This window comes from Macrosteles quadrilineatus, unplaced genomic scaffold, assembly GCF_028750875.1.
Source record: "Macrosteles quadrilineatus isolate MER2022 unplaced genomic scaffold, UCM_ALF_1.0 Scaffold_2__2_contigs__length_208266976, whole genome shotgun sequence".
Taxonomy (NCBI): Eukaryota; Metazoa; Arthropoda; class Insecta; order Hemiptera; family Cicadellidae; genus Macrosteles; species Macrosteles quadrilineatus.
In genome coordinates, this window is record NW_026542595.1 from 42,153,644 (window position 1) to 42,181,468 (window position 27,825).

Here is a 27,825-nt window from a genome sequence, read left to right on the forward strand (position 1 = left end):
AAAGCGTTTTTCTTCCCTTACAAGTATACAGAATCTGGGAGTTCAAGGTTTTGGAGCATGTATAGACAGATTGTACCAATTTTTTGAATGAATATAACTGATGAAATGTTTTGTTGTGCTGATGTTAAAGTTAAATTTTAAAATGATGTTTATTTTCTTTATATTTTATGTTGTCCCTTATATTGCAGCTTTAAAATACCAAGAAAATGTTTTTGAGTTTAAAAATAATCAGTTTTAAATGCTAATTTTTATAATTTGTGTAATCTCAGCTGAAAAAAATATTGTATGTTGGGTATAAATTGGGTATATTTGCTGATGTAAGCAATGTATAACAATAAATATATGAACGCATGGAATTTCTTTTTAATAAATTGAATGCAGTTTTTTCAAAACGTACAATTATTGAAAAATCACTTTATATGTTTATTTTCGTTTTGTGAAAACCTTTATGAGTGAACTTTAGATTATCCATCACTGCTGGAATACATCGGTTCAAATCCATTAAAGCTCTGAGGGAACTCAAACATTGTTGCTTGTTTGGGGTATTCAAACACTGGACGAATTGATCCAATTGTGAATTTAGTTTTGATCTTTGGCAATTAAAATCCTTTGGTTTATTAACTAACATCCAATTGTTTTCTGTAGATTCAAGTTAAATAACGTTTAACTAACTACTATTTTATATTTTATTTAAGCACTTAAGAATATTATCCATAAGATATGTGCATAAATTGTGAAATTGCCGATGTTTTAAAAACCTATAAAATTTAAAATTTAATTTATCATTGAAAAATCAGACAGTCTGTTCAGTTCAAATATATTTTTATTAGATTCAAAATGTAAGAATCTACTTAAATATAAACACTAAAAATATGTTACTTGTTCCTTCAAAGGCTCAAACATAAATTGAAAAGTGTATTATTCTGAAAATAACGTACAGATTGAACTAATTGAGAAAACATTTAAACATTACAAAAAGGTACGGACAGTTAAAGTCAATCTGTTTTATAAATAGGAAATAAATTAACTTCAAGGATAGAAAGATTGAACTAAGATTGATTAGCACTAATTACATGTTTGGATACAGAAAATTAAACGTATGAACCAATTTCTTTAGATTATACTTCTTACTTCTTACCATTTACTTCTTAATTATTTGAATTACAATATTTTAAATGGTTTTTTGTCAAATATGTTAGAAAGTAGTAACCTTTAGGGCTCGAAATATAAAGCTTCATATTTTATCGTAGAAATATATTTAAAATATAAACCATTGTCCCTTCTTTGTGCTATGAGTTTGATAGATAGTGGAAATACATTATATATAATGGTGGTAATATTTACACGAAACCCGTCGAGTGTGATCACAGATATACACCTTGCACAGTATAAATATATATTGTAATCTATAGCAGAGGTAACGATACGTTAGAGGAACTGACAGCAATATCATACAAGTCATGTAGATGTTGCCTCAAATAGGCATCGGACTTTGATGCAGAGTTTTGTACTGATCAAAATAATGTCGGTTGTCTAAATATGTACATGATATGATGTCTGGCATGTGTGTTCAGTAAAAACTATTTTACAATAGACTGATTCTTCGACTATATACAAAAGTACATGTTATGTATGCCAGTTTATACAAACAAATAGTTTTAAAATAGGTTTAAAAACAAACAGGTTGGTATTAACAATACAAATCTCTGCAGCGAAGTTAGTGTGGTCTGGCAGAGCTGCTATATCCAGGTCTGGACACGAGCCGCCCTGCGACTCTCCTGTCAAGAGTCGGTGCCATTGTTCTTCCAGCGTCGTCGCGCCCTGTAGCCGGCAGTGTGATGGTAGTAGGAGGGTGAGTCCCCTAGCGCCGTCAGACCTGTCTCTATAGACCCGGGCTGGACAGCTCCTGAAATATCATCAATGTTTTGCTATGTTACATACCGTATTTTTGTTGCTGGGATGCTTTTTGTTAGAAATTGAAAGTCTGCAGACTCGAGGAAACCTACACGTACGTCTGCAGGGATGTAATTCTGTAGGTCCTAGTGTAAATATACAATGTGGTATATACAATGTGGTTATGTGGTAACCATTTCTTACTTCAGACTCACGTGGTGCACGCTAACCATTAAGACCATGAACCATTCCAAGTTCATCGATGATCAAAGTTCTCAAGGCTGCCAGCAATATCAGTTGTCAATACTATAATTTTCAACAAATTAGAAAGTTAAGTTTAAATATAAACACAGAGATTGGGTTTCTACGATTTTTCTTGTCACGGCATCTATTAACCTGGCATTAGACATTTAATATGGATATAGTGCATCTGCGTGGAAAGTATCAAGCAGAGCATGGTTTTCACCTCTTATAGATGTAAAGTTAAAGATGTGTAAGTTAAGTTGTAGAAGTAAGGGCGCACTTTGGCGGGCTATGCCACTCAGGGTCTATACATTGTATGTAGTGAGCTATGACGGCCCTTGGGTTGGGGCTAGCAGCCGCCTGGTGGTGATAGTGCAGTGCATCGTTAGAGTTATCAGAGCAACAAGATAACAAGATAACATGCATGACTATTTGGCAAGTGTTTCAAATTATAATTTTTCTTCTTACTTATTTTCTTTTCAATTGTTTAAGACCATTGTGTTTTTAATTTCAAATCTAATTTATATCTTTCCGAACGCTCTTTGTTTATGTAAAATTTATAATTAACGGAACCTCAACTACAGGCTTTGCCTATAGAGGCCCTATTTATTTTCTCTACGTTAAAATTCGTAGGTCACGCTTATTGTACATAGCAGATGTTCTTTTCATGTTTAAGATGATTTATTTTCGTTTTCTGAATTTGTCATATTTCAGCCTGGTGAGAGCAAGGGACTGAAAATAGCATAATTATTCAAAACCTTTATAGTCGTAATCAACTTCATTTGTTTTGTATCTTTTTATTAATGTGAATTTATAATGCAATAATTGTGACCTGTGTATTATATGTATCCGATCTTAAAGAGAAAATAAACAAACATTCTATTCTATTCTATTCTATGTTATAAAGACCTTTAGTGTACAGGAGTTAACTAATTAATAATTCTGGTAGTCCAAACTCACGTCATCACTTGTAGATTTGTATTCTTTCGCAATACCAACTGAGCAACGGCAGCAACAAAATTCGAAACAAATTCTATGACATAATTTAAAATGTAATGTAAAAATGTTAAAGGTCCTTAATGGAGAAGGTTGCCAATTCTATCATAGGTTTACTACATTATTTGTAATTACCGTTGCGCACGATGCGATAGTGAGCCTCTGGACTGCCGGAACAGCTGTTGTATCTACTGGTGACCGCCTCTCGTCGTGTCAGACCGTCCGGCGTCAGGTGTATGAACGGGCAGCAGGAAAAGAACTGCTTGAACCCACGTCGGAACCTAGAAGACAAGTACACTTACTAACACCTGATCACAATAGACTCAAAAGGAAAGGAAAGAATGGCGTTGGGATGATTTAAAAATAATTTCAGGGATATATATTTCATATAATCGAAGTTAAATAATTAACCGTAATAGTGAGTCAAAATCCCTTACACGGTTTTATGATAAATGCAACCGAATATACTGTGTTTTGTTAGGATCTACTGGGTAAAAAAAAAAACTGTTATTGGAAAGCTATTTTTACTCTATTCAATTTCAACAGATGAACTGTAATCTAAAATGTTCCCAGAGATACTAGAAGCTAATAATAACAGCACATTATTTGCACAATTAGTTCAAATTATAATGTTGTAACTTCTAACGTGTAGAAGATTTCCTAAAGATGCTAACAATCATTAACATCATTGGATGTATAATCTGGTTATACTAGTAGATAGTGCAATTAATTGTACAAATCACATATGTTATAAAGAGACCCAAACTACACTATCCCTCTATGAACGATTGAATAAAGAAGATAACTTAAATAACAAATACTGTAGGATATTTATTATTTATGTTATTGACATTTTACATATTATCACGACTTGTTTATATATTTGAATAATGTTAAGTTTATGATAGCTAAAGAGAGTTTACTGATTTGAAAAAGAGTTTAAACAGTATGTTTTCGAACTTTCTCGAACGATTACCCCTTTGGGAAGGGCCAGAATAGCGAATGCGTAGCGAGGCAAAGGCGGATTTGTCTCAATGTTTATTCATGAATAGAGTAGTCGTGATTTGGAGCAGAAAGTTGGCTGTTACAATCGAGGAAACATGAGTCAACAGAATGAATTGATTCTTGTTGGAACAATCCTAGTACAATGAACTGTGTTTCCCACCTTAAAATCATATGCATGCACATTTTATTGAAATATAAGTTGAAATGACATTATAAAGTAAAGTTTATTCAGTGATACGAGAACATTTGAAGGCTTTTAAGATAATAAATTTATTTTTGATGCGTAATACTTTTAACAGTAAAAATATGATTTAGTTAGTATTCTTGAATGAATACATATTTTTTAGTTTATTACAAAAGTAGTTCGTTTATCTCCTTAGACCTCGTTCGTTAGTTTATCTCGTTTATTTACCTTCATTAAAAATGTCTCCTCTCATACTTATGTCTAGGGAACATCATAGTTTCGCAATGAATTTAAAGGGCAACACTATACATTTCTGACAAGATTCATATACGTTACCTCATATTCATCCAACAGTATATGATGGGATTGTACATAGAGTTGGACATGGCTAGCCAGTAGATGAAGAGGAATATGTCCTGTATGTAGGGGGAGTTGGTGATCTCCGGTATATGTGAGGTGATGATGAAGTAGATGTGGAACGGCAGCCAGCATACGGCGAAGATCAACACCACTACTATCATCATCTTCACTACCTGCAGAGGACATCATGTAAAAGTCATAAACATAATCATAGGGCTACCGCCACTCATCCTATCACATTTTAGATGTAAAATATAAAGAGCAAAATCGTATTGAGGGTTTTTTTAAATTTAACGAATAGGCTACAACATAAGGTAAAATTTGATGTACAAACACAATCACATCCTACATAGATTTGTATAATATGGCTTAAGAAAACTGTGTTTTATGCAACGATTTGTATGTTCATGAAACAAAAGTTAAAATAACTGTTACAAATGATGTTTCGCATTAAATGAGTTCAAAAGCAAGATATGAATTTGCTTTATCACCTGAGTTTATGAGAACACAGTTTCAAGCTAAGAGCCATTACCACCAGTAATGGGCACTCGACCGACGCGGTCGTGGTCCACCTGTGTTACACTAAGTGGTCTAGATACAGTTCCGAGAGACGCCTTTACATTGTATACTGCACACATCATAACATTTCACCTCAGGTTATAGCAACACTGTAGTATGAGGCTATGAGCCATTACCATCAGTAATGGACACTCGACCGACGCGGTCGCGGTCCACCTGTGTTACACTAAGTGGTCTAGATACAGTTCCGAGAGACGCCTTTACACTGTATACTGCACACATTATAACATTTCACCTCAGGCAACACTGTAGTATGGAGGCTATGTGCCATTCCCATCAGTAATGGGCGCAAGACCGACGACGCTTTCGCTGCACTATTTTTTCAAGCTACAGTTATGGGCGATACGTTTCTAAACTATAATCGTACATATCATATTTTTTCAGTTTCTATACACAAACCTAGGTTAAGTTCCATTATCATCAGTAAAAATCGAACTACAAACAAACAGTCACAGCCCACCTGCGCTGCATTGAGCGCCTGAATATACTACAAGGTTTTACTTCCGGGAGTAAGCTGATCCTGTGTAGCTTGAAATTTGGGTACCTGAGTTTCATAAATCTCATCAATCATCTAATGACATTTATTTTAGTGAAGATACGTGACAATACCTTCTATTCTTTGTCTGAAGTAATGTGTAATACAGATATATGGGTTCGAGCGTAACTTCCTAGGTCGTGCCAGTAGGACATAAACATGTTTTTAATTCAGGTAGCAAGTACAGTATTAGGCCAAGATCTATGCACAGTAATGTACAATCGACTGCCGGGTCCACCTGCGCTACACAGCTGTGCAATGGCATAAGCTCAGATTAAGTACATAGTTATATTCCACTCTCTGTTCCGTTCATATATTTCACCTGATCTTATAGCTTAACAAGGTTGTGCTTGGTACCGTTACCAACACAAATGGTCACTCGATCCATTACACTGGTTTGCTCCTAACTGCACTGCAACAAGTAGGTCAACTATACTTTTAAGTCTATGTAGAAATCATTATCCACAGAACATAATAAATGTGTAGACACTATAAAGATTGACAACTGTTAACGAGTTAATAAAGTTCCAAAATAAATTTCTTTGTCTACGAAAAAAATCATAGCAGCCTACAATTTGACCTTAGTTTTTTACTTTTGTGGGAAGTTACCATATTTGTCGTACTACATATACTACATGTATATGTAATAGGCCGAATATTTATTTTAAACTGGCATTAAATGCGTTACATTTAGACAGTTAGTTAGGTACTTACTCTCCTCTTGGACTTGATGTTCTCCATTTGTCGCTGCGTGGCCTCTCCGATGCTCTGACTCCCCCACAGCTCCAGACCCACTCTGACGTAGGTAAAGCTCATTGAGCAGATTGGCAAGAAGTAAGTGACGATCATAAACAGTACGTTGTACCTGAAATAAATCATGTTTGTATTATATCTGCTCTTTTATTATATCAGATGCTATATGATTTTGGGTTACTCCCACTACCAAAGGTTTCAGGTAACGATATGGTTACACGCTCTGAAATAAGTTATTTGTTTCCTTTTATGAACGGAATATTTAACGGTGGACTTTGTACCATCCACGTTTAAATTTAAATAATTCGTAAATTATTTAGCATGAATCCAATTTCCTTTGTCATAACCACATTACTTTTGTAATTCACTAAATAACTAAACAAATTTTAAATGGGAAACCATAAAACATCCAGCTTTGATTAGTAAGCTAGCTTAGGGTTAAAATTGCTCTGTAATAATTTTATAACAAAGAAATGTAAAGCGTACTGTATATGCTTGGACAACATTATGTGAAACAATGACTACAAGGCCGTTTCCCACTGATATAGTTTGAAACGTTCTTTACGTCTAGGTAATAATTAATTATACAAATCTTTCCTAATACAATATGTTTCAGATACTTACAAATATTCCTGGTAACTCTCGGTGGTCGGACCGTCAGGCCATTCACTGTAGCAGATGATTCTTTGGTCACCGTTGGGGAATTCTTGTACATATGTAGTAAAAAAGATGAACTGTGGTATGGAGAAGATGGAGGCGACGATCCATATGGCGATTGCAATGGCGAGAGTAGCCCGACGCCCCATCCTGGGTCTCAAGGGGTGAATTATAGCCATGTACCTGGACAAGGGACATTTACTGTACCAGTGCAGATAGTTGTGGGTGAAATATATGATGTGTTTGTGTATCATAGAAAGTACGCAAGCTGAAACCGAAATATAAACATAAACATTACGTGAAGAGCTGAATGAATTAATTAGTGAGAAATAATGTTCATAAATGCATGTAACTGTAATGAGTAGTAAACACAGTCGTTATTTGACGCGTTTACTATAAAACTTCGCAACATTAAAAATAAGCAGATGGTAAAGATAATAGAAACAATAATAACGTATTATGTAACTTGTATGAAAATATACATATATCTTAGTTCATAAATATCGTGCCTTCTAGATGTTTTTCTTGATCATCAAAGGAAAATCTGGACAATGGTTAAAAAATGGTAAAAATCCTAACTTTGTGGTTTTCTTTGGATCTATGTAAAATTTGAAACAACCAGTTACAAAAAAAAAAACTTACAAACGCAAATATGCATAGGTGGAGAGCATATTTGATATTCATGCCATACGTAGACGTTATTCAATATTTTGATATTTAATATTGCGTTTGAATGAATGCGTTTGATATTCAATTCGTTTGTATGCGTCCCAATACTGTTGAATCAATATTCAACATAGCAGTTTTGTAAAGAGCAGTATGTGAATCAAAACTAAAAATAGCTTAAGAATAAATTAAACAACATAAATATTGATTTACTCCACGTATTGTAAAATGTAAAATAATCAGTTTGTTGTTACAAAAATAATGTTATATTATTGATGTGCGTATCGTTTTAATGGAATCTACAAGACCTAAACTACTAATAAACACCTTAGTTATAATTTATAATTATAAAATAATAATTATAAAATTATAATTATATAGGCTTATATAAGGAGAGGTTGTTTTTTTACTTTGTTGGATTATCGATGTAAGTAGAGTATAACTAAAATTGCCTGGGTAAGTATTCTGGACAACAAATATATATTTTGCTTTTAAGCTTTGAACAAGAGCTTATAAACTGCAATGTGGGTTACGTTAAAGCAAAGGAGATATGAGAAAGGAATAGTAACACATGCTCATAAAGCCATCCATTTTGTTACATTAAAAATAAAATAAAAGAAAAATTCAAATGAATCTAAATGCTTAGTAAATGCAGACAGTAAATATATGTTAATGAGTATTTTGTAAATGTCGCTAATTAAGTTTAAGCCAGTTGTTAACTATCAAGAAGCGAATTGGCTAGCTTTTAAATTAATCCTCGTCAATTTATAAATAAATCGTTTTACAAGAACTATAAAAAATTGTTTTATTTTATAATAAAGAGGAACAAATCACACTAATGTAATTCTGATGAAGTAATTCTGATCACAGTAATTCTTTCTTCATGATTATTTCCATACAGTGAGACTTGAATGAGTTTAGCATTATTTTGACATTTTCTTACCTTCAGTGCATTGCTATAAGGGAAAATATGTACACATAACAACCCTTTGCCACATCTACAACAATAGTTGTATGTACGTAAATGCGTGAAATACTTGAGTAACTAAAAAAGAAGTTATGCGTTTTATTTCCTGGAATAAAAGGTAAGTTACACCCATACTATTTTAAGCAAAGCTTGTTTACATAATATGATTTTATTCAAATGAAGAACATAGAAGCGACTAACCTGTCTATCGAGATGGCCATCAAGGTAAAGACACTGGCGCAGATGGAGAGTACGGCGACGAACTGGCTGATCTTGCAGTAGAGGGTGCCGAAGGGCCAGTCGCTGTTGAGCATGTAGACGAAGTTGAAGGTGACATTGAGAGTGGAGACCATGGCGTCAGCGACGGACAAGTTGACCAGGAAGTAGTTGGTGACAGTTCTCATGCGCTTGTGAGCCAGCACTATCCATATGACGATCAAGTTGCCTCCGGTGGCCACCACAACCATGCCAGCGTACAGGAACGTCCACAGCAACTGCTTCCACAGAGGCAGGATGAACTGGTTGTGGTTGGACTGGTCATCGTCGCCAGTGTAGTTGTCGGAGGAGTTGCCTACCACTAGCACACTTGAGTTGATCAACTGTGTCACTTCACTTGACATATCCTGACATCGTTGTTACTTCGGTTTTCATAGTGGATGAAAATCAGGATCACTCGGTGCTTAGAGACTATCTTTCAAAAATGTTTTAAAACATAACTGAATCAACGTTTAATTTTCCCTATTGTTTTCCGTATTTTGCTGTTATATAGATTATGTTTGACATTGTACACTCATGAATTTCTATTTACACTTTAGGGAAGCTGGCGGCAGATATCCTTACTTTTAATTATTAAAATTATTCGGTTTGAAATTTCTTTAAACAACTTTCTGTTTGCAGATCTGTGTGCACGTGGATCTCTCAATCAGCATAAACAGACACCTGAAACAAAATATTATACATTAGTATGGCTAAAAACCTAGTAAATTCAGTGATTTTAAATATTTATACTATACTAAAATAATAATCCATTCCAGAGCAATACTCGTAAAAGATATACATTTACAAATACCAATTCAGTGTATTATTTAAGGATGCAGTCTACGGTGTATCTTAAACCATGCATATACGGTAGCACAACAGAATAATTTCGGACCTTGGCGTTGTTTACAAACACAGTTGTTTGGAGCCGCCTCGTAACAACATATTGCTTGCGGCCAGCTGCTCTCTCGGTCGAATTATTGCTACAGTCTTTCTCATATGAGACTTACGATATTCATAACATCACTTTTATGGCTTTTGTAACTCATATTGCAGTGCACAATGTATAACCCGGGATATGGATGGTAATAATCTGCCTTACAATCTCGTGTTATGAGAGCTGACAAAGTCTTATCGATGAATTATTCTCTAAGTAATTCTACTGAAGAATACGTTTAATGCAGTATTTATGTATAGAAACAACAATAATCTTGTTTTGTAACTGGTTTAAGCAATCACCTGTCCGTATAACCCACGTCTCTTGCTAGACAGTGATGAACAGTTTTCATTTACCAAGCTGTATTCACACGCAAGAGTTATATCAACAATGCTATCTTTACGCAATAATACACTCCGTTTCCATTTCCTGATTTCGAAATTTTCAGCCGATAATAAGCAATGTATCGTTCGTTGTACATTCAAATATTTTCCATCAGAAATATATTTTAAAATCCGTTGTACTTTAAACCATCAATGCACAATTAGTAGATAACATCAGGTTAGCATCTGTTGTAAGTTTTATACATATAAATAATAGTTAATTTATTAATCTTTATAATAACAACATAATTTAATGAAAGCTTGGTCCCACAACAGCTTGCAAGCACATTAATATGTAAGGAAAATACCACTTAACTGTTATATATTGATTTTATTTCAATAACACCAAGGTAACTTGACAACAAACATTGATGTCTATTTACGTAAGTGTTAGGCTTCAAATTGTCTTTTAAGAACCTTTCAAACATTAATGTCGATAGAAGAGCTTTTATAAGTCTGTACTAACGTAGGTGTTACAGAAAACCGTTTTTCTCTCGTACAGTGTAATAGGTCGTCAACGTCACAAAATATATGTCGGATTTATAAGGCAGAAACACAAATGCTTATCCCCTCTCGACCTGCCATTTTCTATAAAAAGCAAACGTTAATTCAGAAATATGAAACATAATTAGTATGTAAAACACTCTATCCACTAAATAACTATAGGTTATCTAAACAAAGTCTTCATAAACGGACAAGTGGGTTCATTTTGCAACACATTAATTGAAACATCATAATGCATTGTTACTTATTATACAGGGTGTTTTTTTAAAAACTTGCATCTTTATTTATGTAAAAACCGCAATAGATAGAAATATGAAGTTTGCGGGAATCATCTATTGACGTAGGGGGACCAATTGTTTTGAATTCAACGTTACATTCACATTCCCCCCCTTTCCCCCCCTGCCCCCAACTTATTTTTTTTAAATAGCAAGGTACCCCTTGTGACATATCAAATAAAATAGCATAAAAAAAAGAAAATGTTTGATGAAAAAAAATTGAAAATCGGTTCATAAATTTGTGAGATATTCCCCCCTCACCCCCCCGGAACTTAATTTTTTTTTTTATAGCAAAGTACCCCTTGAGACATATCAAATGAAAGAGCATGAAAAAAGAAAATTTTTGGTGAAAAAAAATTTAAAATCGGCTCATGAATTTGTGAGATAATCACCCCCCTTTTCCCCTACCCATAACTTGTTTTTTAATAGCAAGGTACCCGCCCTTGTGACATATCAAATGAAAAATAAATTTCACCAAAATTTTTCTTTTTTCATGCTCTTTCATTTGATATGTCACAAGGGGTACTTTGCTATAAAAAAAAAATTAAGTTCCGGGGGGGTGAGGGGGGGAATATCTCAAAAATTTATGAACCGATTTTTAATTTTTTTTCATCAAACATTTTCTTTTTTCATGCTCTTTTATTTGATATGTCACAATGGGTACCTTGCTATTTAAAAAAAAATTAAGTTGGGGGCTGGGGGGAAGGGGGGGAATGTGAATGTAACGTTGAATTCAAAACAATTGGTCCCCCTACGTCAATAGATGATTCCCGAAAACTGCATATTTCTATCTATTGCGGTTTTTACATAAATAAAGATGCAAGTTTTTAAAAAAACACCCTGTATATAATACTTTGTATAATATATTATTATACAGGGTGTTGAAAATGTCTGGAACCAGCATTATATCTGGTGAGTGGTTAAAGAAATACAACTGATATTTTGTGTACGGATATACTATGGTTTTACCTATCTTTTGGTGCCTTATGACATTTTTTACCACTTATAGGGAACGTCCTGTGGAGGATGCAGTAAAAAGTTTTAATGGAAGGCTATGGTAAATGATACATCGTTTTAAAGGCCATTTTATTCTGAGTACGGAGCCACAAGTTTCATCTCAAAAGGACCACCCTAGCGAAAATGGTGACTGTTTGAAGTTTTTGAAAATAATTGAATTTTAAATTTCAAACAGTCGCCATTTTTGCTAGGGTGGTCCTTTTGAGATGAAACTTGTGGCTCCTTACTCAGAAAAAAATGGCCTTTAAAATGATGTATCATTTACCATAGGCTTCCTTTAAAACTTTTTACTGCATCCTCCACAGGACGTTCCCTATAAGTGGGTTTTTAAATTTCAAACAGTCGCCATTTTTGCTAGGGTGGTCCTTTTGAGATGAAACTTGTGGCTCCTTACTCAGAAAAAAATTGCCTTTAAAATGATGTATCATTTACCATAGGCTTCCATTAAAACTTTTTACTGCATCCTCTACGGGACGTTCCCTATAAGTGGTAAAAAATGTCATAAGGCACCAAAAGATAGGTAAAACCATAGTATATCCGTATACAAAATATCAGTTGTTTTTCTTTAACCACTCACCAGATATAATGTTGGTTCCAGACATTTTCAACACCCTGTATAACTCAGTATCGCACGTCAAAGAAATAAATTCTCTCAGATAAATCGGAAGCAGTCGAATGATTCAATTTAATTTGCCTAATGGAAGGAAACTTAAACAATGGGTGTTATCACTCGCATCGAGAATTATTTCAATCACTCGTTTTTATAATTCCTTGGTCAATATCTTGTTTTCTGAGACATCTTCAGAGGGATATGAAACATTTAATAAAATTAATGTTGGTGTTATATAACGGGACTTAGAGCATGATTATATTTTTTGTTTTGAGTCAAGTATTATGTTTACTATTCTTATAATGTTTAACTTTATGCAATCACAGTTTCATTTTACAAATATAAAGGTTTCGGTAAAGCACAAAGGAAACTATCTTCTCCAAGTTGCGACTACATGAAATAAGTAAAATAATTAGAGCTCATATTTCCCAAGCGTGTTACAACGGGGTTCACAGAGCCTTGTTCTCGTACACAATCTATTGTTATGAATAAGTCAGCGAGCTCAGCTTTGACTGTAATTGACTGCAGAGCTGAGAGTCCTCAACATCTACGTTAAACTACGCCACTCTGGTAAAGCTTTATCTCCAGCTAACGTAGTCCTCAACATCTACGTTAAACTACGCCACTCTGTCAAAGCTTTATCTCCAGCTAATGTAGTCATCAACATCTACGTTGAACTATGCCACTCTGGTAAAGCTTTATCTCCAGCTAACGTAGTCCTCAACATCTACGTTAAACTACGCCACTCTGTCAAAGCTTTATCTCCAGCTAATGTAGTCATCAACATCTACGTTGAACTATGCCACTCTGGTAGAGCTTTATCTCCAGCTAATGTAGTCCTCAACATCTACGTTAAACTACGCCACTCTGGTAAAGCTTTATCTCCAGCTAATGTAGTCATCAACATCTACGTTGAACTATGCCACTCTGGTAAAGCTTTATCTCCAGCTAATGTAGTCATCAACATCTACGTTGAACTATGCCACTCTGGTAAAGCTTTATCTCCAGCTAACGTACTCCTCAACATCTACGTTAAACTACGCCACTCTGTCAAAGCTTTATCTCCAGCTAATGTAGTCATCAACATCTACGTTGAACTATGCCACTCTGGTAGAGCTTTATCTCCAGCTAATGTAGTCCTCAACATCTACGTTAAACTACGCCACTCTGGTAAAGCTTTATCTCCAGCTAATGTATTCCTCAACATCTACGTTGAACTATGCCACTCTGGTAAAGCTTTATCTCCAGCTAATGTAGTCATCAACATCTACGTTGAACTATGCCACTCTGGTAGAGCTTTATCTCCAGCTAATGTAGTCCTCAACATCTACGTTAAACTACGCCACTCTGGTAAAGCTTTATCTCCAGCTAATGTAGTCCTCAACATCTACGTTGAACTATGCCACTCTGGTAAAGCTTTATCTCCAGCTAATGTAGTCCTCAACATCTACGATAAACTACGCCACTCTGGTAAAGCTTTATCTCCAGCTAATGTAGTCCTCAACATCTACGTTAAACTACGCCAATCTGGTAGAGCTTTATCTCCAGCTAATGTAGTCCTCAACATCTACGTTAAACTACGCCACTCTGGTAAAGCTTTATCTCCAGCTAATGTAGTCCTCAACATCTACGTTAAACTACGCCAATCTGGTAGAGCTTTATCTCCAGCTAATGTAGTCCTCAACATCTACGTTAAACTACGCCTATCTGGTAGAGCTTTATCTCCAGCTAATGTAGTCCTCAACATCTACGTTAAACTACGCCACTCTGGCAAAGCTTTATCTCCAGCTAGTGAAATTCAACGTCATAAGGCAGGGCTGGATATTAACAGCCACATTTCCTGTACAGCTAACATATACGTTAGGGGCCAATGAAATTTGGATATTAAACTACAAAAACATTTCTTAGTTTAAAGCTAATTTTTGGTTATGGTAAGTGTACGCTGTTTGATGGATTATTTTATACATCTTCTATCATAATCAGTTAAAACTCCACAATGTATTCTTTAACAGTAGTGCTAACTTAATTTCTTACGAGATTAAACAAACTATCGAGAACAAATTTAATCAGGAATAGTTAAAAACAATATTTTTACAACGTTTTGGGATCAAAACCATAATCCTATTCCCGGTTGAAAAAGTACCTTCCGTATCTGAGAACGGTACAGATTTTTGATGTCTAAGAATTTTGATAATTTTTTTTTAATAATTGTGATAAAAGTTTTCGCAGCAATATCCTAAATTATGCAAGGAATTAAATTATACCTACCTTTCACGTTTTCGATGACAACGGAAATTAAACATTAAACATTCATGTATTTGGATATATTATTTTTCGAGATGTGGAGGAATATACTTGTTAGCAAGCTATTTATAATTATTGTTGGTGTTTAATTCGTTACAATCGTCTTCAGTCCTGTATTATGTTGACTACTTTATAAAAGTACTAAATTAAATCTAGCTGACCTAGCTTATCTTACTCAATGATTTAGGAGTAAAATAAGATCTTGGCTAAAGAATTAGAGGGTCTTTAATGTAGGATAATATTGTTTTTTATATCAATATATCATTCAGTAATGTACCTTAACCTACCTATTGAGGAGTCTAGCATTTTCAACATAGTAAATAAATAAAGAAATAGTTTAATCATATTTTATACCCAATTAAGAACTATTACAACGCAACAACAATAATATTAATATTAATATTACAATAAAACAAACTATTTCACTTCATAACAGTAAAATAACCGTATACATATTTTAAGTATTGAGCCATATATGGCCTAACCCTATAATTATGATCAAGTATATATTTCACTTTACCGCAATCAAAGAAGAGCACAGAGGAAGTGTTGACAACAATGGAAACTGTATCTGGGGACCCAGAGAATCACCAGTCTCATTAACTAAATGCTTAGCTTATAATAGCTTTGCGTAGTTACTTGGTATCGGTTATTTGCACAATGCATTCATGTTTACAATTGCAAGTAACTACATTAGTGTTAACTATAAATACTATAACTAGGATACTGTTTGTTATTACTTCAGGTCTTCAAACCAATTTAAGTGTATCAAATAATAAAATCGTAACCTATTGTATTACCACAATATAAGGCACAAATTGTCTTGAGCGTTGTGTCCCGCAAGGATTGCCTCAGGTGGCCCTAAATTTGTCTCGTAAAATTACTGTAACTTAATGAAAATAGAATTGACGAAAATAATCTTCAGTATTGAATACAAGTAATAAGAAGTACGGTAGCCAAGTTTGCAACACTAATGAAGATAAATGATTTAAGATGGGGACACCACTATGTGCGCATTTTAACCCAAATATGAGTGAAGGATGGGTGTAGGATGAGTGGCGCGATCTTGCAGTCTTGTGACACATTCCTTAGTCACAGCTGTTAATTATAGCCCATACAGCTAAAAAGGACCTACAGTTATAGTGGAATCCGAACCACATTTTTGCTTTAGTTTTATTAACAAATTGGTCTAATCATCAGGATAGTACTGCGGGTGTAGTACTCATTAGTGCGGACGTTAATCCACACCATGGGTTATTGTTTTACAAAAGAGGTTAACCTAAATAAAAATATATTGTTCTAGTAGAGCAGTCTACAGTGCACTATGGATATACGGTAGCACAGCAGAATAATTTCAGACCTTGGCGTTGTTTACAAACACGGTTGTTTGGAGCCGCCTCGTAACAACATATTGCTTGCGGCCAGCTGCTCTCTCGGTCGAATTATTGCTACAGTCTTTCTCATATGAGACTTACGATATTCATAACATCACTTTTATGGCTTTTGTAACTCATATTGCAGTGCACAATGTATAGCCCGGGATATGGATGGTAATAATCTGTCTTACAATCTCGTGTTATGGATGCTGACAAAGTCTTACCGATGAATTCTTTTTAAGTAAAGATTATAAAAATACTCTTTACTGCAGTATTTATGTATCGAAACAACCATTTCTCTACCTGTCCGTATAACCCACGTCTCCTGCTAGACAGTGATGAACAGTTTTCATTTACCAAGCTGTATTCACACGCAAGAGATATATCAACTAAGCAATCTTAACACAATGTTACATTCCGTTTTCATTTCTTCATTTTGATATTCTCAGCGATTAATATGGAATGTGTTGTTATACATTTAAAACAATTTACATCACAAATATTTCTTAGTAGCTCTTTTTAATGTTACTCATAAATGCACAATGAGTCGGTTAAAATCAAGTTATCACTCATTCTAAGTTTTTAACGTATAAATAATAGTTAACTCATTCTTTGCATATTTGTATTTACAATGATTACATAAATTAATGAAAGCTTTGTTCTATTATTACAAGCACATATACTAACTAGGACGGTGGCTTCGTCCTGTAATCCAGCTGCTCGGAGGTCACGAATTGTGGATATTTATAGAGATGCACTGTGGATGCGATACTCCTTGGTGTGGATTAACGTCCTAACTAGTTAGTACTACGACCATCCGCAGTACTATCCTGATAATTAGACCAATTCATTAATACCAAGGCAAGAATGTGGTTCGGATTCCACCATAAACTGTAGGTCCCTTAGTTGCCATTAGCTGTTTGGGCTATTAATTTACAGTTGTGTCTAAGGAATATATCGCCCTTAGTCACTAACAAAACTACAAGATCGCGTCACTCATCCTACACTCATCCTTCACTTATATTTGGGTTAAAATCCGCACATAGTGGCGTCCATATATTAAATACTTGATAAAATTGATACTTTATTGTGAAAGAAAAAACGCTCTTATTAACTCCCCATGTATTGATTTTATTTCAATAACACCAAGGTAACTTGATAACAAAACATTAATGTCTATTTCAAAAAGTGTTTGGCTTCAAATTGTCTTATAAGGACCTTTCAAACATTAATGTCGATCGAAAAGCTTTTACAAGTCTGTCCTGACGAAGGTGTTAAAGAATAAGTGTTTTTCCTTACAGCGTAATGGGTTGCCACAGTTCTTAAATATACGTGAGATTTCATGGGACAACAAAACAATTCTGATTCTTCAGTCTTAACATAATTAGTTTGTAAACTCTCTATCCTATTATTAACTTAAGATTATCCGTAAGAGAAACAATAGCATTATCATGGAATTGACGTATCTTGTAGTATTCTTCATATTTTCTATGATCCGCTGTTGTTATTAATTATGAAACAATGTACTTTAATGTTTACCTTTTTAATTACAGTTTTATAAATATTCCATTCAAATAAAATAGTTTGTTCCAATGCGTACAATTATTAACTCTAATAATTAAAAGTCAGAGTATATCTAAAACATATTTTTCTACTTGCTATGTTTATTACTCCTGATTGCGTTGACGGTAAGAACCATAGATATTATTATCATGTGTTTCTGTTGCTTCGTAGGTCTAATTGTAATACAAACGATATACTTGTTAAAATTAAAGAAGCAAAATATAGCTTATGTTTAGAAAAACATTAATACTATATTTCAGTTATTAAACGTTTTGATAATTAACAAAGGTAGTACACTTTGTTTAGCCATGAGATTTTAATGTATGTTAACTGTGCAATTTCGGCTATTACTAAAATTGATTTTTTTTTTCTTATCAATTAGAGCTAAAGCGTCGTAAGTTAAAACAGTCGTATTTTTAGTCATTTCATCTACGTCCAAGGTGTTCATAAATTGTCACCGTTAAAAGTAGAATATATCTGTCTACCGTTTCTAGATGGGCATAGAGCCTTGCAGTTTATAGATAAGATTTAGTTTAGAATGTTGTAGTTGGGCAGACCGAGTTTTGTCTAGTGGTAGAGAGTAATGACCTTCTGCCAAGGAATCTCTAGTTTGATCCTGCCCAATCACCACTGACACAAATAGCATGTGACAACGCCTGGGCGGAACACTACTCAACTCTGACCGTAGGTTTACCTGTCTATAAAAATTAAAATCATGGGTCTCTAATGTGTAGAAAGATTCCCTGCGTTGGATGTGTCTCTTTGCTATTAGCTAAACTATGTTTAGTATTAAAGGTTTTAAACACTTAAAACAATATTATTTTAGGGATGGACAGTAAGCTAAATGATTAGACGTTTTTATTTCATTGAGTTAAACTAAGAATGGCGAATTTAAAATCGTCTTATTCCTTTAGTTTAATTTCTTGAAAAAGACAGGAACATTACACGCCCTCATATAACCAATATTGTACAAACATAGGTACAACGTAAACAAATCCAAGGAACCCAATATATCTGTTTTGGTTTTGCAGGTAAGAAAACGGGACGGATATTGAATTCTAGTAAGCTGGATTGAGGTGACGTCATTCTATGCAAAGTTAACTCTTGTTAGCTGTTAAAGTCCTTAATAGATTTTAGAAGGTGTAAGAAAGAGGGTGATAAAATAAAATAAAGTAGGTAATGATTAAAGCACAACCCCTTAGCGTATAAAACAAACACTTATCTCACAAGTTATCTTAATACTGTATTATTTTATATGGTTTTTAGGGCTATAATGGTTGGGTTTGATACACGCCTTTATTATTTCAGAAGTATAATATTATTGAAATGGGCTAATGCAAAATGTATATAATATTACCGTACTGTATTTTATACTAGGAACACGCAAGTTTCTATGTATGAACTGTAACTTTTTACTTGATTAATTAGAAAGCGTTTTTTACATTTTCAATAGTTTAATCCATTTTGTTAAACATTAATTGTATCTTCCCACAGCAAAGAAATTTGAATTATCTCAAATAAATTGAAAGCAGTAAAATGATTCTAGTTCATTTGCCTAATGGAAGGAAGCTTTACAATGGGTGCTATCATTCGCTTCGAGAATAATTTCAATCACACTTTTAGTAATTCCTTAGGCAATGTTTTGTTAAATTCAGAGGTTTATAAACCATTTAATTAAGTTAGGTTTGATATTACAAGATTTATATTTAGCATGGTTACTTTTTTATTTTAGTATAGTTATATAATTGCTATCCTTTTAGTGTTTTACTTTATGCAATCACATAACTCCTTATAGTGTTTCATTTTACAAAATGTAAAGGTGGTGGTTAAGAAAAGGATAATATTTTCTCTTTGTCGTACCTAGGTGAAGACAAGAAATAGTTATTTGTGCAGCTAGTGAGAAAAGTGAGCAATTGACTCACTCGAGAGAAATCCTTACTCACGAGCCGTAGGCGAGTGAGGAATGGTTTCTTGAGTGAGGCAATTGTACTTTGAACTCGAGTTGCACATTATACTTTTCCTACAGTTAGTACAGTTACCATAAAACAAATAAATAGGTGAAGAAACATAACCTATTTTTACACAGAAGTGAACTTACAACAGTTGACCAGCTGATTTACAGCCAGTGCTGCCAACGTATTTCGCGCGCATACGACGTTGCCTGCTTGTTACGCGCCCACTATTTCGTGCCTTCACGTTGCAAATCTGGAGTGAGACAAAGTAATTAGAGTGAGACAATGTTAACATTGTCTCACTGATGAGCGAATTGGCTACTTTGCTTTCTCAAATCAGTGAGAGAACATGTACATTGTTAGGTAACTGTAGGAAAAATAATTAAAGCTCATATTTCCCAAGCGTGCTACACCAGGGTTCACAGAGCCTTGTTCTCGTACACAATCTATTGTTATGAATAAGTCAGCGAGCTCAGCTTTGACTGTAATTGACTGCAGAGCTGAGAGTCCTCAACATCTACGTTAAACTACGAAACTCTGGTAAAGCTTTATCTCCAGCTAACGTAGTCCTCAACATCTACGATAAACTACGCCAATCTGGTAGAGCTTTATCTCCAGCTAATGAAATTCAACGGCTCAAGGCAGGCTTGTATATTAAAAGTCACATTTCCTGTACAACTAACACCTACGTTAGAGGTCAATTAAATTACCTTTTAAAACAACAAAACACCTTTATTTGTATAAAGTAAGTTTTTGGTGTTTGTACGCTATTCGATGGGTTGTTTTAAACATCTTCTAACATAAGCAGTTAAACACGTATCCTTTAACAGTAGTAATAATTTCTTACATCATTCGTGAAATCATTGCAAACTATTTTCTATCAGGACTAGATAAATTGAAAGATTTTTACAACGTTTCAGGACCTAAAATATTATACCGTTTTTAAGTGAACAAATACTTATATTATACTTTTACTAATATTTCTCATCTGAGGAAGGTTTTGGATTATAAATCTCAAAGTATTGTGAATTTTCTTTACTAATCGTAACAGAAAATGTACACAATAATCTCATGAACTACGTAAGTAATTAAATTAGATCTTTCTAACCATCCACGTTCTCATTGACAACAAAAATTAAAAATAACGGCTTTCTTGTATATAAATATATTTTTGTATTTTAAAGAAGTGTATTTAAACTATAGCGCGAGTAACGTTTGGGCACAATGGTATGAAGGGTGGGCTTCATAGATTTCCTCTACATTGTTGGACACATCTTAATTGCATGCTGAAAACAATACATATGCTAGGCTCTGTTCTGAAAAAAAATCGTTTTCCGTTAAAAACCTAAAATGAAATTAACATTTTTACAAAATCTGTCTTGTGGATAGCCAAGAAGCTATTCCATTTTTACGAAAATGATAATAAATAAATTAGAACTTGTTGTGTTTAAATAAAAGAATAGATTCTAATAATTTAAGTAACTCATTTTATTAAAGGTGTAAACAGAAAACTAAACTGTAAATTACAAACATAAACAAACATTAGAAAATAAACACCTGCTGATCAGCTGGTATAGCAATCCTCCCGCTTTAGTTTTCTTTGTATATTTAAAATTTTCTAATCTGGTCTACATGTCTTTTCCATATACATCCGTCTTCCGTTCTAACAAGGTAGATAACATTTCCCATTTGTTTCTCAATTTTCCCAACCGTCCATTTTTTATTTGAAGTAAGAGAGTAGTCCCCCACCAGCAGGGATAGAGGGATGGAGAGAAGGGGGGGTAGTCAAAGACTCGCCGCCTTCTAATAACATCCCACCTCAGCCAGTAGTCGCTGAGAAGGACCCCGGTGTTGTTGGCACCCCTGGGGAGATAGTGGTGGGGAGAGGAAGGGGATTCATAGGCACAGGCAAGCAAAGACCAAAAATGGATAATAACAACTTATGTCAATCAATCCAGTATGTTTATGGAGGACGCACGTTTCGACCTTTAGGTCATCTTCTGCTAATATCAAGGATAATACAAGAAGGAGTGAGTGACGTCATGTTCAAAGTCCAAAGCAGGGTGCCTGGACAAGTCAGTGCCGCCGCAGTTCCGAGCCCGTTCAGACGTGCGCACGGTGATATTTAAATGTTTTCGTCTTCGTCAGTGTCGTGTTTTGTGTTTTTATGTTTACGTGGTCTGACTATGTTTCACAATGTAAATTATTTGACGCGGTTGCTACACCAACAATGCAACTAAGTACGTAACAACCTAGTGTAAAAGCGGAGCAGAAGATGACCTAAAGTTCGAAACGTGCGTCCTCCATAAACATACTGGATTGATTGACGTAAGTTGTTATTATCCATTGTTGGTCTTTGCTTGCCTGTGCCTATGAATCCCCTTCCTCTCCCCGCCACTATCTCCCCAGGGGTGCCAACAACACCGGGGACCTTCTCAGCGACTACTGGCTGAGGTGGGATGTTATTAGAAGGCGGCGAGTCTTTGACTACCCCCCCTTCTCTCCATCCCTCTATCCCTGCTGGTGGGGGACTACTCTCTTACTTCAAATAAAAAATGGACGGTTGGGAAAATTGAGAAACAAATGGGAAATGTTATCTACCTTGTTAGAACGGAAGACGGATGTATATGGAAAAGACATGTAGACCAGATTAGAAAATTTTAAATATACAAAGAAAACTAAAGCGGGAGGATTGCTATACCAGCTGATCAGCAGGTGTTTATTTTCTAATGTTTGTTTATGTTTGTAATTTACAGTTTAGTTTTCTGTTTACACCTTTAATAAAATGAGTTACTTAAATTATTAGAATCTATTCTTTTATTTAAACACAACAAGTTCTAATTTATTTATTATCATTTTCGTAAAAATGGAATAGCTTCTTGGCTATCCACAAGACAGATTTTGTAAAAATGTTAATTTCATTTTAGGTTTTTAACGGAAAACGATTTTTTTTCAGAACAGAGCCTAGCATATGTATTGTTTTCAGCATGCAATTAAGATGTGTCCAACAATGTAGAGGAAATCTATGAAGCCCACCCTTCATACCATTGTGCCCAAACGTTACTCGCGCTATAGTTTAAATACACTTCTTTAAAATACAAAAATATATTTATATACAAGAAAGCCGTTATTTTTAATTTTTGTTGTCAATGAGAACGTGGATGGTTAGAAAGATCTAATTTAATTACTTACGTAGTTCATGAGATTATTGTGTACATTTTCTGTTACGATTAGTAAAGAAAATTCACAACACTTTGAGATTTATAATCCAAAACCTTCCTCAGATGAGAAATATTAGTAAAAGTATAATATAAGTATTTGTTCACTTAAAAACGGTATAATATTTTAGGTCCTGAAACGTTGTAAAAATCTTTCAATTTATCTAGTCCTGATAGAAAATAGTTTGCAATGATTTCACGAATGATGTAAGAAATTATTACTACTGTTAAAGGATACGTGTTTAACTGCTTATGTTAGAAGATGTTTAAAACAACCCATCGAATAGCGTACAAACACCAAAAACTTACTTTATACAAATAAAGGTGTTTTGTTGTTTTAAAAGGTAATTTAATTGGCCTCTAACGTAGGTGTTAGTTGTACAGGAAATGTGACTTTTAATATACAAGCCTGCCTTGAGCCGTTGAATTTCATTAGCTGGAGATAAAGCTTTACCAGAGTGGCGTAGTTTAGCGTAGATGTTGAGGACTACATTCGCTGGAGATAAAGCTTTACCAGATTGGCGTAGTTTAACGTAGATGTTGATGACTACATTAGCTGGAGATAAAGCTCTACCAGATTGGCGTGGTTTAACGTAGATGTTGAGGACTACATTAGCTGGAGATAAAGCTCTACCAGATTGGCGTAGTTTAACGTAGATGTTGAGGACTACATTAGCTGGAGATAAAGCTCTACCAGATTGGCGTAGTTTAACGTAGATGTTGAGGACTACATTAGCTGGAGATAAAGCTCTACCAGATTGGCGTAGTTTAACGTAGATGTTGAGGACTACATTAGCTGGAGATAAAGCTCTACTAGATTCTAATAATTTAAGTAACTCATTTTATTAAAGGTGTAAACAGAAAACTAAACTGTAAATTACAAACATAAACAAACATTAGAAAATAAACACCAGCTGATCAGCTGGTATAGCAGAACTTAAAAAGCTTAAAGCTTAAAAGCAAATCATCTACAATACAGATTACTAAATACAGCACAAAGTAAAAGGAAATTTTTATGAATACCATTAACTATTTAGTATATGATACACTTAGGGTTTGTTATAATATTACTAACCAATGGTATAATTACGACTGTAAAAAACGTGTGAGTCTTTCACCGTAAAACATAACACTAATTGAACTAAAAGTCTCGAGGTAAAGCTAAGCATGTTTTCGACGACGCGCTGCCGGGATGGCGTTGTTTGACGATCCTAGATATTATAAACTAAAAACTATATGGATAATAAACGTAAACAAATGGCTTACAAATAAACTTGTTTATATTATTATTCGCAGTGTTACTGGTCAACAGAATTATGTTAAATATAAACACGTGTTTTTTAAAACTTTATTGTATAAACTTTCAATGTAGGCTGTTTGTTTGTTTGGATAATTATGAAGAGGGTTCGTCTTATAATAATTTCTAAATAAGTCATGTATGTAGGTAGATGGACCATAGCTAACATTTTAATCTGAACTAATATTCATTCTATATTCGCTATATGTTGTTTAAGTTTGTGTTTCATCGTGTTAAGTTTCATTAGTATTCTTTTTTGGATTTAGTTCATAACCATAACTCAATGTATAACTTTATAACGTAAAAGTACTATTAAATCTCCAAAAATATAACTTACAACACGATCGTTCGAGAACCCCTAAGTAATAGAAATTATAATGTTTGCCTAGAAATAACATAAAGACACAAATTTAAACAAACACGGTGTCAAAAAAAAAAAACAAACTTAAAATAAACTACTACATAAGCTGATAGAAACACTCGGTTTTACTATTGGACCTTAAACGGAGCAAGTAGAATCTTGTCCAATTGTAAATTCTAAAGCAACAAAAAATTCCGTAGATTATAAAATAATACAAAACTGTAATTCATTAACTGTATATATTAAACTGAATTAATAACTGGTAATAATATAAATTAATTATTTATTCACTAAGCGGGATTTACTGCTAAAATATGCTGATATGAAATTGTGTTTTAATTCTGATAGTATTGAAGCATATAACCCTATTATTATTATTATTTAGTTTCTCTATCACTTTAACGCAATCAAAGAAGAGCACAAAGGAAGTGTTGACAATAATGGAAACTGTGTCTAGGGACCCAGAGAATCACCAGTCTCATTAACTAAATGCTTAGCTTATAATAGCTTTGCTGAGTTACTTGGTATTGGCACAATGCAATCATGTTTACAATTGTAAAATCCAAACCAGTGTCCACTATAAATACTATTACTGGTATAGTAATTTGTAATTTCGAGCTTGGTCTTTTGCAATTAAAGGATATCAAATAACGAAATCTCAACCAAGGCATTATCATAGTAAAGGACGAAGTGAACAGATTTTATAGAGCGTTGCAGGGCTAGAGATATACAGATATACTAGAGATATGTAGTAAAGTATGGGGAAAGTACCTTAATAAATCCAGTCATCATTATTGTGATTTATAATTTAATGATTCCATAAAAAAACACACATATTTAATACTATGGATATTTTGGTTTATCAGGTACTGAGTCGGATAGTGCAATGTTTTAATGCTATTCATAACCACGCAGTATTTATTCAATTCATTCCAAATTTGCACATTTAATTTATTTTGTTAAATAAACTACGAACAAATAAAAAAGGCCAACTAAAAAAAAAAATAGGAAGCAACATACAGTATTTACTTTTTATACATATATTCTACCTCCTCATTACTAAAATAGTGAAAATGGTAAATTTTTGAGGTAATTTAAATAACAACGATGGCTATAGAGACGTTATTGGTAAAGGAGGCAAGTTGACTAAAGTTATAGTTTGCGGCCTGCGTGGAGCAGTTGGGTGGGGTTTCTTCCGGCGGATATTGCAAACATTGCTACAAAGGTTCCTCATAGAGGGGCTGACATGTCTTTCACTTGTGCTAAATATAGCTTTATGTCTCTGCTAAATTTAAACTCCCTCTTTTTTATAACTTAAAGTCCCTTGGTTTAGTCAATTTCAGTTTTTCTTGTTGATATATGTATAACTTAAAAAGTAGAATAGGCTGACATAAATATGCATTACATTTAATTTTTTTAAAATTTCATCTGTACGTCCCATGCAAGTGTATGTAACGTATCTAGCAAAGGAAGAAGTGGGATGGACAACTACAAGAGTGGAAGAGTGTTAAAAATGTTTTGGTGTGTACCAAAGTTCAAACCCAAAATATTGCCGTTATTAATCCGTAATGTTTCGGACGATTGTCTAAGCAAGCAACCTCATTTACAATATCAAAACAATACTGCATTGTTTACTTAAGCTATTTTATTTGTAGACGTAATAATGCCAATTCCCTTCGAGGTTACTTAAATTATTCATTTTCCTTAATAGTTAATTAAAAGAATGTAAATGAAAACGTATGCGATCATATTATTTTTATAATTGTTTTACCCCAATATTCAAATACAGATACGAGATATCTTAAATTTTCAATAACACCACTTCTTCTCTTTTACATTCCAGTAGAACTCTTTTATCTTTTCTGCACATTTATTAAGAATAGTAAAGGCAAAGCAATTAAATTTTTAAGAGGGTTGACCTTTATTTGTATCGCTGACATGACCTTTTATAAACCAACCTTTATCAATAAAGACTCGCATACCGTCAAATTAAGGTTATATATTAGCCTTGTTTAGCCATCTTACCTATATATTTACTTAATGATTTTTTGCTATAAGATCAAACATTAATGATTTTTAAGACGTAAGTGGTATTAATTGTTTTGACCATTATCATCGTAGTTAATAGATATTTTTATTTTTCTTGAATCCAAGCAGATTTTAGATTTGTGTAACACTGTACATTTCAGAGGTAGTATTCATGTTTAGGTAATTACCTGTTTATCTTTACAGTATTTAAATTATCTATAGATAATAGGCAGTACTCAAACACTGGGAAAATTCCCAAATGGTTTTTGTGTGTCAGAAATTGAACCCATCCCTCTCACACCAAAGTCCAAAAGGCTAATTATGCTATCAATAACACCAAAGAAATTATTACTTACATTTCAATAATAAGCCATTGAATATAAAATCGTATTTAAACATAGAGAATACAATTTCAGCATTGTATTTTATGAATAAGGTGGATAACAATAAAAACGAACTGCAAAACTTTTATTGTCTTTGTTAAATTGTTCAAGTTTCTCAGGTAAATTACTTGCGGTTGCAAATGCAAAGTTTGTATCAAGATGTTTTTATTCAACTACAATCACAATGTTTTAATGCTACAGGTAATGGTGGTGTACAGGGTGTCTCGTAAGTAAGTACAAGTAATTTAGGAATAGGTTTAATTAAAAAAAAACAATCAATAAAAATAGATTTTTCTTTACAGTATCGGATATTTTATTTTTTATAATTTAGGTTACTACAAAATAGCGGATTTTACAAAAAATCCATTACTAGAATTATCATTGATCGGAAATTGTATTATTGTACCAAAGTAGCAACTCTATCAGGTGAATCATAAACAAAAATTCATATTTAGAGTAATAATACTAACATTAATAAAATCCTTTCCTGTTTCAATATTATAAACATAAGCTTTGAGCTT

The 27,825-nt window shown here is 33.7% G+C and overlaps 1 protein-coding gene across 1 annotated transcript in view; it reads right to left on the reverse strand.

Moving 5' to 3' along the window:
• Nucleotides 1-903: 903 nt before the first annotated feature.
• LOC128986353 (tachykinin-like peptides receptor 99D) overlaps nt 904-27,825 on the reverse strand; it is a 37,969-nt gene continuing 11,047 nt past the window's right edge. The window contains exons 2-7 of the mRNA XM_054406684.1: nt 9,040-9,777; nt 7,173-7,388; nt 6,510-6,660; nt 4,658-4,854; nt 3,268-3,413; nt 904-1,906 (exon numbers count right to left, since the gene is read on the reverse strand). Of these exons, the coding sequence (XP_054262659.1) occupies nt 1,782-1,906; nt 3,268-3,413; nt 4,658-4,854; nt 6,510-6,660; nt 7,173-7,388; nt 9,040-9,458 (1,254 nt within the window). The 5' untranslated portion in view covers nt 9,459-9,777 and the 3' untranslated portion in view covers nt 904-1,781. The remainder of the gene's footprint in view (nt 1,907-3,267; nt 3,414-4,657; nt 4,855-6,509; nt 6,661-7,172; nt 7,389-9,039; nt 9,778-27,825) is intronic.